General features: G+C 29.4%; 1 protein-coding gene across 1 annotated transcript; it reads right to left on the bottom strand.

The window, feature by feature from the left end:
- Positions 1 to 8,024: 8,024 nt before the first annotated feature.
- LOC122606915 (3-hydroxy-3-methylglutaryl coenzyme A reductase 1-like) lies at positions 8,025 to 18,373 on the bottom strand. The gene is made up of 5 exons (XM_043779804.1): positions 18,274 to 18,373; positions 16,507 to 17,061; positions 8,919 to 9,100; positions 8,473 to 8,819; positions 8,025 to 8,377 (listed from the first exon to the last, which is right to left on the bottom strand). Exons 1-5 carry the CDS (start codon positions 18,351 to 18,353, stop codon positions 8,135 to 8,137), a joined length of 1,407 nt encoding a protein of 468 aa, XP_043635739.1. The 5' UTR covers positions 18,354 to 18,373; the 3' UTR covers positions 8,025 to 8,134.

The following is an 18,373-nucleotide window of genomic DNA, read 5'->3' as shown; positions in this document are numbered from 1 at the left end:
ACATATATTTTCTTTAATAATCAATGCATGCAAATAAGAAAAGATTCGGGAGAATTTCTCTTATCTTATCCACTGACTAGGATAATAAAAAATACCAAACTAAGAGTTTCGTAGTTTTGGTTTTAATGATTACGTAATAGCAAACTTCAGGTAGCCTGACCTTGCTGGCTAGTCTTATTGGGTTGGTATTCGGTTAGCCCGTAGTTTCCTTTCTTTCTTTTTCCTTTTGGCTAACTTCTCTCATTTCTAGTTTTTCGCGTTCGTGTGATTGTGGAAATATTGATAATATTGAATATTGTTTCATCATATACCATATCATCACATGAAAAAACTAGTGAAAAGTACACCACATATAATTCAAGCCTGGTAAGTCACCATCCCCCATATTGATCAAAGTGTTTAGTTTCTCTACTTTTTTTTAACAAGTTTTGAAATTATGACCTCTAGTATTCATTTGTGAGGCCATATCATCATATGATGACAATTTCACCCCAATGGTAATTTAAAAAAAAAATATCAAGATTATATATTTTAATGAAACCAATAATTTAATGGTTAAAACACAGGTATTTCTTTAGGGAATGATTTGTATCTACAAATAACTTATTTTAAAATTACGAAATAATGGTATGAGTGTTAGACTATACCAAAAATGGCAATCATCATTATCAAATTGAGTTATAGGGAGCACAGGGATGGATGCTGTGTGTATGGGGTGCGAAAATTTGTATGTTGTTGTGTATTTTCCAAGAACGGGTCTAAAACCGGGTCAGGTTTGTCGCAGCAAAAAGGAGCCCCGCGCAGGCCCCAATTTTTCGAGTTGCATTCGTGTACGCAGAAACCCGTTTTATGCACCCCCGCTCCTGCGCACGGGTAGGAGCCAGAGTAAAACACAACACAAGATTTTGACATAGCTTAGAAACTTCCACTTATAAACTAGTGAAAGTTTAGATCCCACACCAATGTGGGACAAATGTTTTTCAACTCCAACTTATACACCAAACACACAACTTTGAGACTTGATATCTCATTCACCTTTAACCCAATTTGAACACATCTTAGTTCGTTGCGTAGCCTTGGCCAGAGACTACACAACCCAATAAACGGTTCTCTATATATGTCACATGACCATATATTTATTGATGTCCAAGTGGTGAAAAAATGCATATTTTCCCAACAATTTTTAATCGCAACACTTATTTAAAAAATAATGCTTTTTGGCCACTGTTATGTAAAATGCAACACTATTTAAAAGTGTTGCTAATCATTGGTTGATGGTCCAGTGGTCAGGGGTATTTTCTAAATTATGTGGGTCTCGAAGGTGAGTTTTTCTCTTAGATCTCGGGTTCGAGTCTGCGGTAGGAGGTCCAGAAATTGATGCTTAAAATTGTCTCCAAACGTCTGAATCGAAACTAACTTTACAAGGAAAGAAACTAATTAAAAGTGTTGATATAAAAGTGTTGCAATACCCTCATTTTATAGTAGTGATAGTTGACTTGAGAGAATCCTCTGCCCAATACCCAATAGTTTCTATAGCACTACAAACTATATGACATCTAGTGGCACATATCCTTAATAACATATATGTAATGTGTCACAATAGCAAGTATTTAGTGGCATATAGTTGTGTGCCACAAAATATATGTAATCTTTAGTGGTACTTAATAGTTTTTGCCATTAATATACCTCATTTACAGTAGCACAAAGTGTGATGTACCACTAAAAGTTAATAGTATTTGTGGCAAATATATTTTATTTTAATCAAAAATTGAAACCATTCGATATTTTGAGTTCCCGCTCAACTTTTCCTCCCACAACTCCCTATATCCCAACACATATTACGTATAAGAGAAATAGCCTCAATACCCAAATATGGATAAAAATATATCAATTTACCTAATAATTTTTGAATTTTCACAAAATACCCAAAAGGATCGCAATAATATGAGATAATCGCAATAAGATTCAGAAGATCGCAATAAGATTCATAAGATCGCAACGAGATTCACTATAGTCGCAATGAGATCATAGGTTCTTTATGAGATCACAGATGCTTTATGCGACCATAGGTTCTTTATGCGATCCTTGGTTCTTTATGCGATTCTTAGTTCTCATTGCGATTCTTCTTTCTCATTGTGATTCTTCTTTCTTATTGTGATCTTATCCAATTAGACAACCTCTAAGATGCCCCATAAGCCATGTCCATGAATCAGATGTTTCTGATTTTCCAGCCCCGTTTCACAATCGAAGGGGTTGGATATGAGTTGTATGTGTTTGAAAATGTGGTGGAACGAAGAATTGTTGGTGATTTAATTGTGAAGGAATCATGAAATTTTGATGCTGATAATAGGTATCGTGTTGTACATTGTGATCTCCATAAACGGGGGTTGATGAACTGACTTGATTACTTCCGATTCCTAATTGGATAAAATCGCAATAAAGACAAATAATCGAAATAAGAAAGAAGAATCGCAATGAGAACGAAGAATCGCAATGAGAACCAAGGATTGCATAAGGAACCAAGGATCGCATAAAGAACATATGATTGCATAAAGAACCTGTGATCTCATAAAGAACCTATGATCTCGTAAAGAACTTAAGATCTCGTAAAGAACATATAATCGCATAAAGAACATATAATCGCATAAAGATCTTGCGATTATGATAATCTCATTGCGATTATCATTCTCTCATTGCGATTATAGTAAATCTCGTTGCGATCTTCTAAATCTTATTACGATCTTCTGAATCTTATTGCGATTATCTCAGATTATTGCGATTCTTATGGGTATTTTATGAAAATTCAAAAATTGTTGGGTAAATTGATATATTTTTATCCATATTTGGGTATTGAGGCTAGTTTCTCTACATATAATTGACACACTCCCACAACTTTTTGTCATAATACACACAACATACAATTACTAGTAGGGGTGAGTATGGGTCGGTTTGGATCGGTTTTTGGCTAAAACCGACCTTCGAACCGATCAATTCGGTGTTTAGAAAATCAAAAACATTGGATTCGGTTTTTGTTCGGTTCGGTTTTTTCAGTTTTTTGGTTCGGTTTGGATCGGTTTCGGTTTTTGTTCGGTTTTTTTTTTTTTTAAATTTACTTTTTTTTTATGATGTTATATATTTAATTTTTAATTGTTAACAAAAAAAAACTATGATATAGAAACTAAAATACAGATATGCTTTTTAGTAACTAATTATACTTTTTAGGTGTTAAAATTGATATAACTTTTATACAACGAATTGATATAGATTTGTACACTAAAAAGACAAAAAGTTTAAATATATTAACATATTTACAAATTATAAGTAATAAATATAAATGTAATATGATATAAATATAAAATAAATTAAAATATAATGAGTTCGGTTTTTGATCGGTTTTTTGACATATGAAACCGAAAACCGAACCGATTCGTTCGGTTTTTGGAAAACAAAAACCAAACCAATGGATTTCGTTCGGTTTTTGGTTTTTTCGGTTAGATTTTGTCCGTTTTTTTCGGTTTTTGGTTTTCCGGTTCAGTTTTTGCCACCCCTAATTATTAGTACCGGTAAATCTCAATTGTTCAAGAAATAAAACTAGTAAACCTCCCTTTTTTTGTACCATTATTAATTAAATTATCATCACATCAAAAATCCCCCTTAAATTCTACTCGTGCCAATAAAACTTTAAAATAATATTATATATATATATTGCTACCACAACTAAGAGAAAATAATAATATTAACTTTTGATCTAGACCATTTAAATTCATTAAACAAAATAATCTTAGCCCTTAAAACTCAAAGTCAAACTATAGCTAATACAAAAGTCAAAGTAGAACTAACAAAGGATGTACTGTATATATTTCGAGAGTTACCTATTGCCATAAATTGTAATACGAAATTTAGAATGGCAATGGTGTCATGACTCAAGAAAGGCTGTAAATTGGATACATATAGCTTGTATTCAAACACACTATCATATATACATGAAAAGGTTTTACAATTCTTTCATATATACATGGAAAGGTTTTACAATTCAAAAAATATGAAATGCTCACTAATTTTTTAATACATATATATATGTAAATCCTATATATACTAATCACTTTTAATTGAGCAATCACATTTTACATAAATCAAAATTTATAACCAACATGATATCTTTGTAAATGTGAAAAAATTTTATTCTATATCATTACCACTATAAAAGCCACAAACATTTTCTTTTCATTAATCCATCACAATTTTCAAATAACAAAATGCAAAAGGTAATGTATTTTTACATTCTCCATATTTTGTAAAATGGATGTCATTTGTATTATTGTATCACTTCTATTCTCATTTTCTTCTTTCAATACTAACAACGGCCTATTAGTCAAAATATTAATAGAGAAGTTAAAAGCATTCATATGTTTTAAGAGTACCATATGTTCTAACACTATCAAGGAATGACGTCGATGTAGCTTTCAAGTATGCACCTGGGGTTGCTATTGGATGGGAGGTGTCCAGGTTAGTTTCGCAAGTTTTATATAATTTCATTCTCATGCACATTATTTGTACAGTGTATATATATTTTTGTTCCAGTCAGGGTCAGTGCCTGGATCTTATCATAAATGAAGATGATCATATGGCTATAGGCGGACAACAAAAACAGGAGATGCAAGCTTCAAAGGAATTGCATACAGAGGAAACTACGAACATCACTTTTTTTAAAATTGTCTTTGTAGGATTTTTTTTAAATATTTTTTTTAAATTTAAATACATTTATCATGGTTTGTTGAAAAAAAAAAACAAAAATGTGAGGCAAATATAAAAGCAATAAAATGGTTAATGGTACAATATTTCATATATTCATATATTTTGTTTTTTTCATTGTCAATGGTTCGATATTTTTATGTTTTAAAATCTTAACTTGTTGTATTTAAATGTTTTTTTGTTTCCTTTATTTTTACACATACAAGGAGTCAAGGACACATTAATTAAAATTTGAATTTTTTAAGCATTTAGTAATAGATAAAAAAAAAAATTGAATAACACATGAGTTGGAAAGATACGCCTAAACCTTTATATATATGAACTCATATGAATTGCATATAAATATTTTGATAATAGACTATTAGTTCTTTTTTTAGTATCATTACAAGGAAGAGACTAATATAAGAAAACAAGTACACATAAATCTAACTAATCTGATAAATGTTATAATTCTTACTGTAAAACAAATGCATGAATCTAAACTATTGTATATATATGATTTTAAATATCATACTTAAAAATTACGCGTATATACTAATTCACTTTCATTGCAATTTAACTAATGTAATAATCACACAGATTTTTATGGTTTTATAAAGACGGAATGCTTCCAAAATTTGATAAACTTTGATCTGAAAGATATTTTTAACAAAAATACATGCTTACTAATTTTTAAAAATTATATATATATATATTTCCGGTAGAGCTGAGAGAAAAAAAATTGAATTCTCTCGCTTATAATTGACTGATGGTTTTATTTTATTGTGTTTTGATTGGTTGAGTCTAATTTTGGAAATGATTTAACATTTATTTATACAAGAATCTTTTCATTAATGAAGTTAAATATAAAACAAATATACTAGTAATATATTTGGCTATTTAAAGAAGAGGCTTAATATTAGATACAAACAAATTTTTTAAAGAAATATAATAGTTCTGATTTATTTTTAATTTAACTTGAACATAATAAAAAACAAATTAATATATATGGGTTGGTAAATTGACTGCGGTCTATATAACTAGAACACAATTGTCAAACATAACGAGAATAGTAGCTTATCAACATTATTACTATATATTGTTAAACATATGGTTTTTTAAAGTTCGTTCAGAAAAAGTGGGATTATGTACTCCACCATTATTGTTCATGCATAATTATATATTTATAATATTTTACAATATCTTAAGAGAGGGTTTTTTACATATCTTCATCGTTTTAAAAAAAATCCTTAAAAAAAGTACAAAAGTTATAATTATTTATAGTGTATAATTTTACTCAAATTTATAATTAAATTTTTTAACCAATAAGAGTTTTTTTTAGCATACATAAAAATTCATAGAAAGCTTTATTTATGATATACGTTTGTCAATTAGGACCACCCCAATTGGGTTGACAGGTTAAAAATCTTTAACCTTAATCAGACCCACTAAAGTTTCATATCATAGATTACAACCAAGACCCAACTCGCGTCAACCTGTAGGTTTGTGGGTTATTAGGTTAAATGGGTTGTTATTGGATCAATAAAGTCAAATGAGTTGTTTTCTAGACAAATTGGTTGACGGGTTGAAACGTCAAATGTGTGGTTTTGTGTCAAACGGATCAGTACCCAGTCAAATTTTGACCAAAAACCGGTTTCAAACCGGGTCGAGTTGGGTCAAACCCGTTTTTGGTCCCGTTGACCAAAAAACCGGGTTGGGTTGAGTAAAAACTGTTTTTGTACACCACTAGGTGGATATGAAAACCCAAGGAGCCAACCCAAACTAACCTGAAAAAAATCAAGTTGTTGGGTTGGCAGGTTGAGATACCTGACCTAAAATTGTTTTTCTTCAAATTGGGTATCAGGTTAGATCAACTATTGACAACCTTAACATAATATACCCAATATTACACGTGTGTAAAATTTTATCTGAACTTTATATTCAATTTATCGTATTAAACTTCATATATCAATAAACATGAAAAAAAAAAATATTAATATCATAAAACTCATAAATATATCAATGAACAAAACTAAACATTCATCTTTACTATTAAAGTATATGTTTTTTTTTCTCTTTTTCACAATACATTTTCTAATAATTTGACGTATATTTTTTTGTAATGTATGATGCATATATCAATTTATATTTTTACCCGGTCACCGACCGGGTATTAATCTAGTTACCTTCTATTAGTGCTTCTTTCCTTTTTATATATAGTTATAAATTTTCAATTTTAGTTAGTTTGTTTCTTTGTCCGATTTCTTTTTTTATGGTATGTGTTTATTTATGTTGATGACCTTTTCAAGTTGATTGTTCTTTTTTTTAATTATAAAATGTGTATGCAGAAAAGGTATTCCGCCAAAGAGATCCAAGAGCTAATAAATGGAGATAGTAATGTCCTACTAATAATAGGTTTTCTTTCTTAGATTAATTCTTGTTTTCCTTTTTGGTTAGATCTAGTTATTTTCTTTTTGCTTTAGATCTAAAAGTTTTGGTTAATTTTTTCAGATCTAATGACATGACAGAAACACCACTCCACTGGATAAACAAGAAAATGATTCGTCGTCTATGGATCTAATTCTTATTTACCTTTTTACTATTCATTTGTTTGATTTTTTTCCTCTGTAATATAACCCAAAAGCTATAAATTGTTGATTGAATTTGTTCATATGGAAAATTAACAAGTTCCTGTTTTGTATATGTGATTTTTCGATTTGGTTGCATATTTGATTTGGTGTGTTGTTTCATATATTATTGTTTTATTATAGATTTGAAATTATTAACTGTTGGGAATAGATTGAAAACGAAGATAGATAATGTGTTTAAGTTAAAATGTGATAAACTTGTATAACATTATTTAGACATCACGAGCACATAATTTCTTGATCGCACTTTTAGTTTTAGTGGCACATATCATTTGCCACAAAGTTGTATTTAGATACAATGGCACAATAGAAAGTGCCACAAAAAACACAAAAAGTTGCAACGGCACAAGAAAAAAGTGTCACTAAAGAGCTTGCAACGGCACAAGAAAAAAGTGTCACTAAAGAGCTTTAGTGGTATTGATTCCGGTGACACTTTTTTTGTATGACATTGCATCCTAAGATGACTTTTAATGGCATTTTTTTTACATTTTGTGGCATTTTTTATATGCTATGACATTTTGTTTGTAGTAGAATAAAGATATTACTTGTGTTTTCTAACTTTTATTATTATAGAAAAAGAAATATTCATATTCAAGTCACTAAAATTAGATGTTTTCACGAAGACCTTCAAGACGTGAAGAAATAGAAGGAAAAGAATTATAAACATTATGCTATGTCTTTTTTTTTTCATACATTTTCTTTATTGTACATTGAAATAAATATAAGTTGAACCATTGAGAATGCATCATGACTAATTAAGTGGCCATTTTTGTCAAATCTCTTGAAGATCTATTGTATTTCATATGGCTCTTGACAAGTTGACCAGCTGAGATAGCTGACATCAAAGATAATTCACCAGCCAGAACCAAACCTGCGACTATCGTGGCTAATACCCTTGAGTTCATGCCCGGTACATCTTTGTTTGCACCTTTCACACCCAACAGGTTCAAGCATGCCGCTTGCGAAGCCAATTGTGTTCCTCCTCCGACTGTCCCAACCTGAATTTTTTCATATATAGTTTACAAATAAGATTTTCTCGATTCTGATGGATCAATATGTTGGTAATTACAACTTAAATATCAGTTATATGTACCTCAATGGAAGGCATGGTGACTGAGACATGAAGCTCTTTGCCATCATTGATGGCTTCCATCATGGTGATGCAATGAGAACTTTCAACATTTTGAGCTGGGTCTTGACCGGTGGCTATAAATATCGCCGACACTAGATTGCTAGCATGAGCATTGAACCCACCAAGTGTACCAGCCAAGGCTGAACCGGCCATGTTCTTGAGCATATTGAGTTCCATCAAAGCCGCAATGTTGGTTTTCAATACCTTTCTCACCACCTCTTCCTTAAGCACAGCCTCACAAACCACCGACTTGCCACGCCCTTCTATCCAATTCACAGCAGCCGGTTTTTTGTCTGAGCAATAGTTTCCTATATATGCCACATTGAATTACGTAAATTATATAAATATCATAAATGCCATATATTTGTGCCTAAAGACGTACAATCATTGAGGTAAGAAATTAATACCGGATAAGCCTATAACATCCATATCGGGAAAATCGATTTGAAGGTGGTCGAGTACATTTTGGACACCCTTTGAGACCATGTTCATCCCCATGGCATCACCGGTACTGCAACAAAACCTAATGTATATGTTCTTCCCAGCAATGGCACATTTGATGCTTTGTAGTTTACCAAATCTGGTTGATCTGTAGACCAAATTTACTTTTAAGCTAGTAGTATTGTTACAATAACATATCAAAGTTTATTCACATCCAAAACGTCTGAAAACAAATTCGTCACACTTAATTTTCTCATCATGAAGATATATGTATCATGATATGATTTCATAAGAAAAAATATAGGAACGAAAAAATGGAAAAACAAAATCTAATTCATATTGATGACACATGACAGATATGTATATATACATATCGTTACAAATTTTTATTTGTTCGTATATATATGTAAATTTTGTCTTAAACTTGAGATTAAGAGGAGTGAGACAACCCGAACAAGAGGGACTCCAATCGCAACCGTCACCCCCGCCAGTGGTCGCTGACACCCAGTCGCCACAGCCACCCGCATCGCCCGTATTCACCGACGCCACCACCACGAGTCGCTACCACCGCTGCTGCTTTACGCAGTTTAAATAATAACTGAGGTAAGACCCTCTAGTTTAAATAATTACTGAAGTAGGGACTTTTTTTTTGTAAATAGTGAATACGTTGTTCACATCATAGTGAAAATTATGTGAAGAGATGAAGAGTTATTTAAATAGTATATATGTAGACTAGAGATTGTTTAATTTAAGTTGTGACTATATGCAATTGTGCGTGCATAGGTCACCCCTTTCTATGTTTTAGCGATTTATTGGGTATGTCTTAAAACTTATCATAATAGTCGTATAAATTAAATATAATGGATCCAATAAATAATTGTGGAGGGGTGAGAACAAACTGAGCCGAGTTGAATTGGGATCGAGCTCGAACTCAAGCTTGTATGAATATTGAAACATGTGTTGGAGCTCGACTTTGCTTGTTGTTGTTCGAGATCAAGCTTGATACTCGTTTATGTTTTCTAAAGTTACGAGAACGGTACCCGCGCGTTGCGGCGGCCATCGAGTTAGTGGTGGTAAGATAGTAAGGTGATAGGTTATAGAGTGTGATTGGTCATAGCAGGTGATAGGTCATAGAGTGTGATAACCAAATGTCTTAGCCGTCCTTCCCCGGATTTAAAAATTCGTCGAAAGTATATCGAATGACATCTCTAATGAAAGAGCATGGAATTTTAAGAACACCCATATAATTTTTATAATTTACCGATGTACGGTTTTTGAGATAAACGATTTTGAAAGAATTAGAAGAATAAAATGATTTGTGGGGGAGAGGGAAAGTTGTAGGTATTGATGTATGGTACATCATGCATTATCATGTGTACATTGTTGAAATTGAAAGTTGAAACCCTATTTGCTTTATAATCTCTATAATAAATAAAAGACAATTGTCTTTCAAAGTATTTTTAGAAAAAATATGATGTGGCAAGTCTATATTTTTACTTAAAAGGTCTTTGTTTTAATTATGATGTCATAAATAATTTACACTATTTTTAATTAATAATAGGTCACTAAATGCTTATTTAAAGTTAATAATCTTTTATTACAAACAAAGAAAATTATTTTATATAATATATAATATCCTTTTATGTTTTGTTAATACAATAGGTACTTTATTAATTTATAAATATTGTGTTATTCAATTCATTATCTCCAAAGATTACTTGCATATTTTTTAGTTTTATAATATTAATTAAAATGTCCGGGTTAAACCCGGATAAATTCGCTAGTATACTGTATAAGAGTATTTAATTAACTACAATTCAAGACCTTGAATTCGACAAAATAATCTAATTACTAGAACCGAGCTCGACCAATCTCATTTATAATTAAGTATAAACTAATCTTGTATGTATCTAAATAAACTTATAAAACTCACTTTAACGGTGTTGGATATAATTTGGAGTTCTTGAGTATGAATATTATCATTAGTATGATATACAAGAAGTATAATTCAGCATGTCATGGAAGGATCGACTAGTTCGAGAAGCTCGCTCGTTAAACAATGAAACAATTTTTCGAACAATTTGAGTTTAATAACTCAGCTCGAGTTTGAGTCGAACTCGAAATAGTTAATCTCAAACTCAATTTAGATGAGCACGAGCTCGAGAACACCTCAGCTCGATTCTCACCCTGTGTAGCAAGATATACTACCGTGCAAATTTATTAAGATGATTATATCAATAAAAAAATGAAGGGGCTATGAATATGTCCTGAAAAATCCGTTATTCATCTAGTTGTTAAAATATATATGTATAAGTGGGAAAGAATTTGTTCTTAATCTCATGGGGTTTGGGTATTAACAAACAAGTATTAAAGTAAAACAGATAGGACAAGATCTTTACCTTTAGAACATGATTAAATTGATACACGAAGATTCACAAAACAATTGATGCACAGTAATTTTCATGATACATGGTGATTTTCCGTAAATAAAAACCTATTGTTTTATTTGTTTTACTTTAATACTTGTTTTATTTTAATTACCTAAAACCGATATATAAAGTTATTATAATATGTCCTGTAAAACACTTTTGTGAATTTCAAATACATAAATATAATTAAATATATAAATAAGTATTAACTAATATTCAAGCTTTAGTGTAAGAAAACTTATTTTATATATAAAAAATTTCCAACTTTTAATATGACTCGTGGAATTTTTATTTAGTATTATGGATATCTATAGCTATTATATAAATCTTATGAGGTGATATTTGTATATCTTTATTTTTGATACATGTAACATAACGTTGCTTCAATAACTTGTATAGTAATATACTAGTTCAATAACTTGTATAGTAATATACTAGTTATAATACTCGTACGATGTACAAATACTTAATATTTCCATCTCAAAAATAGACTTGTTAATTATGTGCTTTACCACTTTCAAGTGCACATACAATTAAATATTCTTGCTTTGTTAATTATTTATATTTCATATCAAGAGATTAGAAGTTGTCATTGTTGTGTATTTGGATGACAAGAACACTAAAAATAAATAAAAATAGTCCTAGATTAAATCTTATTTGTAAATACATGTATTGTAATACCATGCACATGATTGGAGAAAAGTTTGTTTTAATAGAAAATAAATCAGAATGTTTAAATAAAATAACGTATAAAAAATAAATATACAAATATGATCAAACTAATAAAAGCATATATGTGAGTAATTAAGACTATATAGCACCTGTCAATGTATTGAATATACATGGCAATTTGGTTATTCGACTAAAAACTCAACTGCGATAGTGCGATTTAATGAAAAACACCAATGTTTATATACGATATATATTGAAATTAAAGACTTAAATATTTGATTCCCAATATGTTTGGCAATACACCGTAAATTAAAGACTTAAATATTTGATTCCCAATATGTTTGGCAATACACCATTTGATCTCCTCGTTGTACACTAATTCATATTTTTAGTAATTTTGATTTAACGGATAAGAGATTTCACATCTTAAATTATATTAATGATGAAATATTACTAACATAACTTTAATTAAAATTAGGAAGTTTAAAAAGAACACATGTCGTTAAGATAATAAGCCAAGTGTCAATTAATAAAAGCTTTAATCATGTTTTAGTATATTGGTAGATACGAACACATCACACACAATATACAAACACCGTATACAAACATAACTATTACTACTACTACATGATTCCATAAACAATCAAACACTTAATTATAAATTTTTTTTGAAAGAATCTTAATCTTAATATATATACTATAAGACAGTTGAACTAATGACTTATTAACCAATTAAATTGCTCAATTTTATCAAATTAATCCTTGCTTATGTCATAATTTAAATTAACTATAAATTAAAAATCCTAATAATTATTATCCAAATATATTATTATATTGGTATTTAGATTAATTTGTAGAAAAAGTCTCATTAATTTACACTTTTTTGTTTTCATCAATAATTTACACTTTTTAACCCTAAACACTTAATTTATATTTATTTTTAGTCATCAATTTGATAAGTTTTTTCTTAAATTTTTTAAAAACGTTACAAAAAGTACTTATATTTAATTTTTTTAAAGTTACAATTGTTACTCAAATCAAAAGTCATAATTGTTATCGAACAATATGAAAACAATCCTAATTGTTACCTAATTATCATAGGACAGTGATTGAAAATAAACATATTAATGTTATGGGTCGTATCATAATCAAACACATATACTTGAATGCCAAGTACAAGATCACAAGTATGTTTATATTTTAATTCTTAATAATCTTTCATAATAATATCACATTATGAGTACAATTGGTTTCAAAAAGTTATATAATATAAGCATGTGCCTTGTGGAATGACTACGACAAACAATCTCATCAATATGTATTGGCTAATAATGACAGTGACGAACATGTGGTTATTGTACTACAACTTGCAAAGTATAACACTTAGAACCGTATATATTTAAAATTATAAGTTTTTATGGATTAAATGTATGAAAATCTAATATTGATAATAGAGAAAATTACATTTTTGGTACCTCAACTTGGCAACTTTTGCACTTTTAGTCTCCAAATCAAAAAATTACAACTTTCATATCTAAAGTTTTGTGTTTTTTTCAGTTTTGGTACCACGTTCATACGGCGTTAAATTTTGTCGTTAACGTCCTCACGTGACAAACACGTTAGGGGTATTTTAGTCTTTTGACCCCCATTTTTTTGAGAAAATTACAGTTTTGATACCTCAAGTTGTCGATTTTTCACTTTTGGTACCTCAAGTAGACAACATTTTTTTTATTACACTCTATAACTTTCATCTCACACATTAGCATCTATCAAACAACACACACTTATATCAAACAACACTCTATAATATTCCAATAGAAGAAGAGGGTAATTCAGGGGTGAGAGGATTCAGATGTCTTATATAAATCATACACCACCAGATAGGATTTTCCGGCGACATGAGTTTTTTCCGACCATCGATCCACCAATGCATTTAGTTACTCCACCATCACCCGTAATTACACCAACAACATATATTATTTCAAAAATAGATACACACCATTGAGTGTTTTTTTAAGAGCCGTTAAAAAAAAAATCATGTGTGTTGATTTTTTAGTGTGTGTTATTTGATAAATGCTAATGTTTAAGATGAAAATTAGAGAGTGTAATAAAAATATGTTATCTACTTGAGGTACCAAAAATGAAAAAATTGACAACTTGATGTATCAAAACTGTGATTTTCTTAGGAAAAAAAGGGGTCAAAAGATTAAATTGCCCCTCACATGTTTGTCACGTGAGGGCGTTAACGGCAAAATTTAACGTCGTATAAACGTGGTACCAAAACTGAAAAAAAACACAAAACTTTAGGTATGAAAGCTGCAATTTTTCGAGTTGGAGACTAAAAGTGCAAAAGTTGTCAAGTTGAGGTACCAAAAATGTAATTTTCTCTTGATAATATCATAAACCCCGTGTTCAGTGTCGGACACGGGTCTAAAATCTAGTGAAGTAACTAAAATACATAAATTTTCCAATTTAAAAGATTAAAAAAAAAAAGAAAACTCGAAATTAGACTTTCGATAAATAGCTTCATTATTAGGTATTATGTAAATAGGTAACAGGAGGTGAGCATCGACATTGTGGAATTAGGAATTTTCATAAGATGATAATTTGTATTAAATTTAGGATTTTAATTAAAGATGTAAATAACTTATTAGTTTAAATAATTTAATATTATAATAATATATTTAAATAAGATATGTCCATATGCATATTTAAATTACGGCTTGTTTACAATAAGTAAGTTAATAAAATATTCTTTTTTTTATTTATTAGATATATTTTATATTATTTTAAAAATTAGCTAAGTATCCCGGGTTTAACCCGGGAATAGTAATAAAAGTTTTGTAAAAACATATATTTGATATTTAAGTTGTGACAGTCCAGCGGTACTTATAACCTCGTAATACTATATTTTATGTTTCAAATAAATTTAATTAGTTTATTAACATGTATAATATGCCAAAAATTTAAAATTATGTTATCATAAAATTACTTATATGATGAAAATATAAAAGTCTCATATATAAAATATTAGATTTTTCAAAATAAAATAAATAAATAAAAAGACATCAAAAATAACAAAATAAAAAAAATGAAATAAACTTTAATTAGGAATGTGTTTTTGACATCATAAATAAATTGAATAAAAAGAACTAATTTTAAGAAAAAATTTGGAGGTGACAAATTAGTTATTTTTGTAAAATGTGATGTCATAACAATTTACAACTATATTTTTAGTAAATTGTTTACTTATTTATATCATTGTTGTCTCAATTCCTTTTTAAATATGTTTTTACGGAGTATTTTTTATTTCATAAACTATTTCTTATATTGATAACTAGTCTTAATACCCGTACGATGTACGGTAGCTTTATAGATTGTATCATAAAGAAATTCGAATATGCCATATACATGATTCCCGAGTATTAAATAAATTGTAGTTAAAATAAACCAATAATCGAAATAAATTATAATAAACAGTAATGATAAATATAATATATGTTTAGTTAGAGTGTTAGATTTACCTTAAATTTTTACAATCATATCAAAATCGGAAATTGTGAGAATAGTGGATGACTCCAAATAGTCTTGTGATTTCGAATCGTAAACTCAAAAATTTTGAAGTATTCATGTTAACTTATTATAAGTAATAGGAGTTAAAGAATTGGGAAAGAAAAAAAAAACAATTTTATTAATGAGAAAACAATAAATCAAATAAGGTTATAATGTGTTTTTCTATATATAAGCTAAGAGTTAGAGTTTAATTTAATAAAATAAATAAATTAAAAGGACATGTGTTTATCAAGAAAAAATTAGGAATGTGTTTTTGACATCATAAATAAATTAAATAAAAAAGAACTAATTTTAAAAAAAAATTTGGATGTGACAAATTAATTATTTTTGTAAAATGTGATGTCATAACAATTTTATTTTATTTAATATAAAGATTATTATTCAATTAGTAAGATCAATCGGGTAGGACTTTAAATTGTATTAGAATTAGAAAATTAATAAAATAAAATATATAATTTTAATTGTAATAGAATTTTATTTTTATTAATAAGCAGACTAAACGGACACGTGTCATTTTAATATTATACCACGTGTCGATTAAAGGATGTTACAATTCTATTTTAGTATATTGGTAGATATATGTTGTACATCGTGGTAGATGTATCAGGGGAAAAAACTGTAATTTATATATTGGAATTATCCATTATGCTCATACATTAACTAGTTTTAAAATACTTACAATGTCCTTTACAACAATTATTTACGTCATTTGTCGTCGTTACCCCGCCCAACCAGTTGCCGCCTCCACAACTAAATCGTTGATGTCACTATCACTACTGTCGTATTTTGCGAGTATATCTCTAGAAAATACTAGTAATATATATTTGCCTTATATAAGAATGCAAAAACTTAACAAATAAATCATTCATTTAACACTTACTTGTTAAAGACCATTGCAAGAGTGTCAAAGCTATCTGGATCTTCCAAAAACATCTTAAACTCCGCAGCACGCTTAGCACTACCGAACCTCACAACTGGAGCTCTAGTCATCCCATCTTTTAGCAAAATACATGTTGCACCACCAGACATATATATGGCCTTACACCCTCTATTAGTACTAGCAACCAAACACCCTTCCGTTGTTGCCATGGGTACAAAATACTTGGCCCCATTCAGCAACAACGGCCCTGCAATCCCTACCGGGATCTGTATGTACCCTACAGGCATCTCACAACATTGTCCTAGTATAGACTCGTAATCAAACCCGTCTAGTGGCATTCCAATCAAAGATTTTCCTGTGGTCCTTTCTAGAGCCTCACGACGTATGGAAGCCGCACGCTTGCAGTCACCGAGCTTTGACTCAAGAGCGTAGGAAGGGATAGAACCTGACACTACTTGCTTTACAATCTCCTCATTCTCCTCTGAGCTGTAGTCTATGGTTGGAGGTGGCTTCTTCTTCTCCACTTGCATTTCGGATGATGGGCTTGATGGCACACTACATCAAATTAATATATTTGCATTTCACGTGTTTATAGCTTTTGTAAAGTTTAAATCAATCACTGGTCCCAAATGAGATTCCGTACCACTTTTTAGTAGCCAAATCGAGACGAGACTCGGTACGGGATGGGATTGGTTGTTTGTGTTATTTTAACACATAAAGTGAAAATAAACCATAAAAGAAAATTCGTAATATAATTTTTTTTTTCTTGAGAAATGATAAAAGTAACTTTTGAAATAATGATACAAATTATTTTTGAAAATCTCTTAAAAAAAGATTGTTTCTAGAAACTTTTTATCTATGTGGCAGACCACTATTTTTTCCTAAACTATTTTTAAAAATATATGATGTCATAATAGATTTTCTTTTATTTTAAAAACTATTTTTTATATTAGGCAATATGTCATTTCTTTTTTTTTCATATTATTTTTTTAACCTTAATTATTTTTAATTAATATGAAAGATAATATCTTAACTCTTTAACTTTAGTTTTATATCTACCATTGATTTATGATAGTTACTTTTTAGTTTTTCATCACCCTAAATGGTTTTATGTATTAATGTTTATCTTTACAAGTATGTTGTTATCTCCGTATCAAGTTATAATGTATTGACAACAAATTAAATACATATTTCTATATATTTTTTTGTTTTAAATTTTTAATTAAGCGTCCCGAGTTAAACCCGGGTTAATTAACTAGTACACTATGTAAAAGAAAAAGATTAAGAAGTTTATATAAAAATATGTTAAGCCACAAAAAGATTAGTTTTTATTCCAAAGGATGATAAATACAAAACTTGACAACTTGATGGATCAAAACTGTAAATTACATTTGCAATTAAAGAATGTCAAAAGATTTTCTTACCCCTCACGTGATGGTAAATTGTTAACGTCGTTAGTCTCAGGGATAAATATTGCAAACATCAAAAAAGAATAAAAAAAGAAGTTTAGAGGTTTTTTTTTTCTATATTTTTAGTTCCATAATGAAAGGTGATAATCGAGCTTAACTTCATGGAAAGATGTAGTTTATCCTTTTTCAAAGTATAGAATTTAATTGTACTTAGATATACGAGGTCCATGGTCCATCCTTTTAAATATCTACTTAAAATGTACTCGTATAGATTATTAAATTTGTGACAAAAATTATACACTCATTTATACATGTGTGTTTGAATATATATGTAAAGAAAAATTATGTGAATACTTACTACTGGGAAATCAGTGCCTGTCCGCAGGACTTTAAAGGCTTACCGGGGATGAGATATACACCCCGAAACCCAAAACACATTTTCAACACGTGCAAACCTG

This window comes from Erigeron canadensis, chromosome 7, assembly GCF_010389155.1.
Source record: "Erigeron canadensis isolate Cc75 chromosome 7, C_canadensis_v1, whole genome shotgun sequence".
NCBI lineage: Eukaryota > Viridiplantae > Streptophyta > Magnoliopsida > Asterales > Asteraceae > Erigeron > Erigeron canadensis.
The sequence above is the reverse complement of the archived record's forward strand: the minus strand, read 5'-3'. Positions and strand labels throughout refer to the sequence as shown.

Coding starts and splice junctions, on each gene's coding strand:
- LOC122606915 (XM_043779804.1), bottom strand. CDS start 18,353: ATGTGTTTTGGGTTTCGGGGTGTATATCTCATCCCCGGTAAGCCTTTA. Junction 17,062..18,273: donor CAGGCACTGATTTCCCAGTA/GTAAGTATTCAC, acceptor AATTTGATGTAG/TGTGCCATCAAGCCCATCAT. Junction 8,378..8,472: donor TCACCATGCCTTCCATTGAG/GTACATATAACT, acceptor GAAAAAATTCAG/GTTGGGACAGTCGGAGGAGG.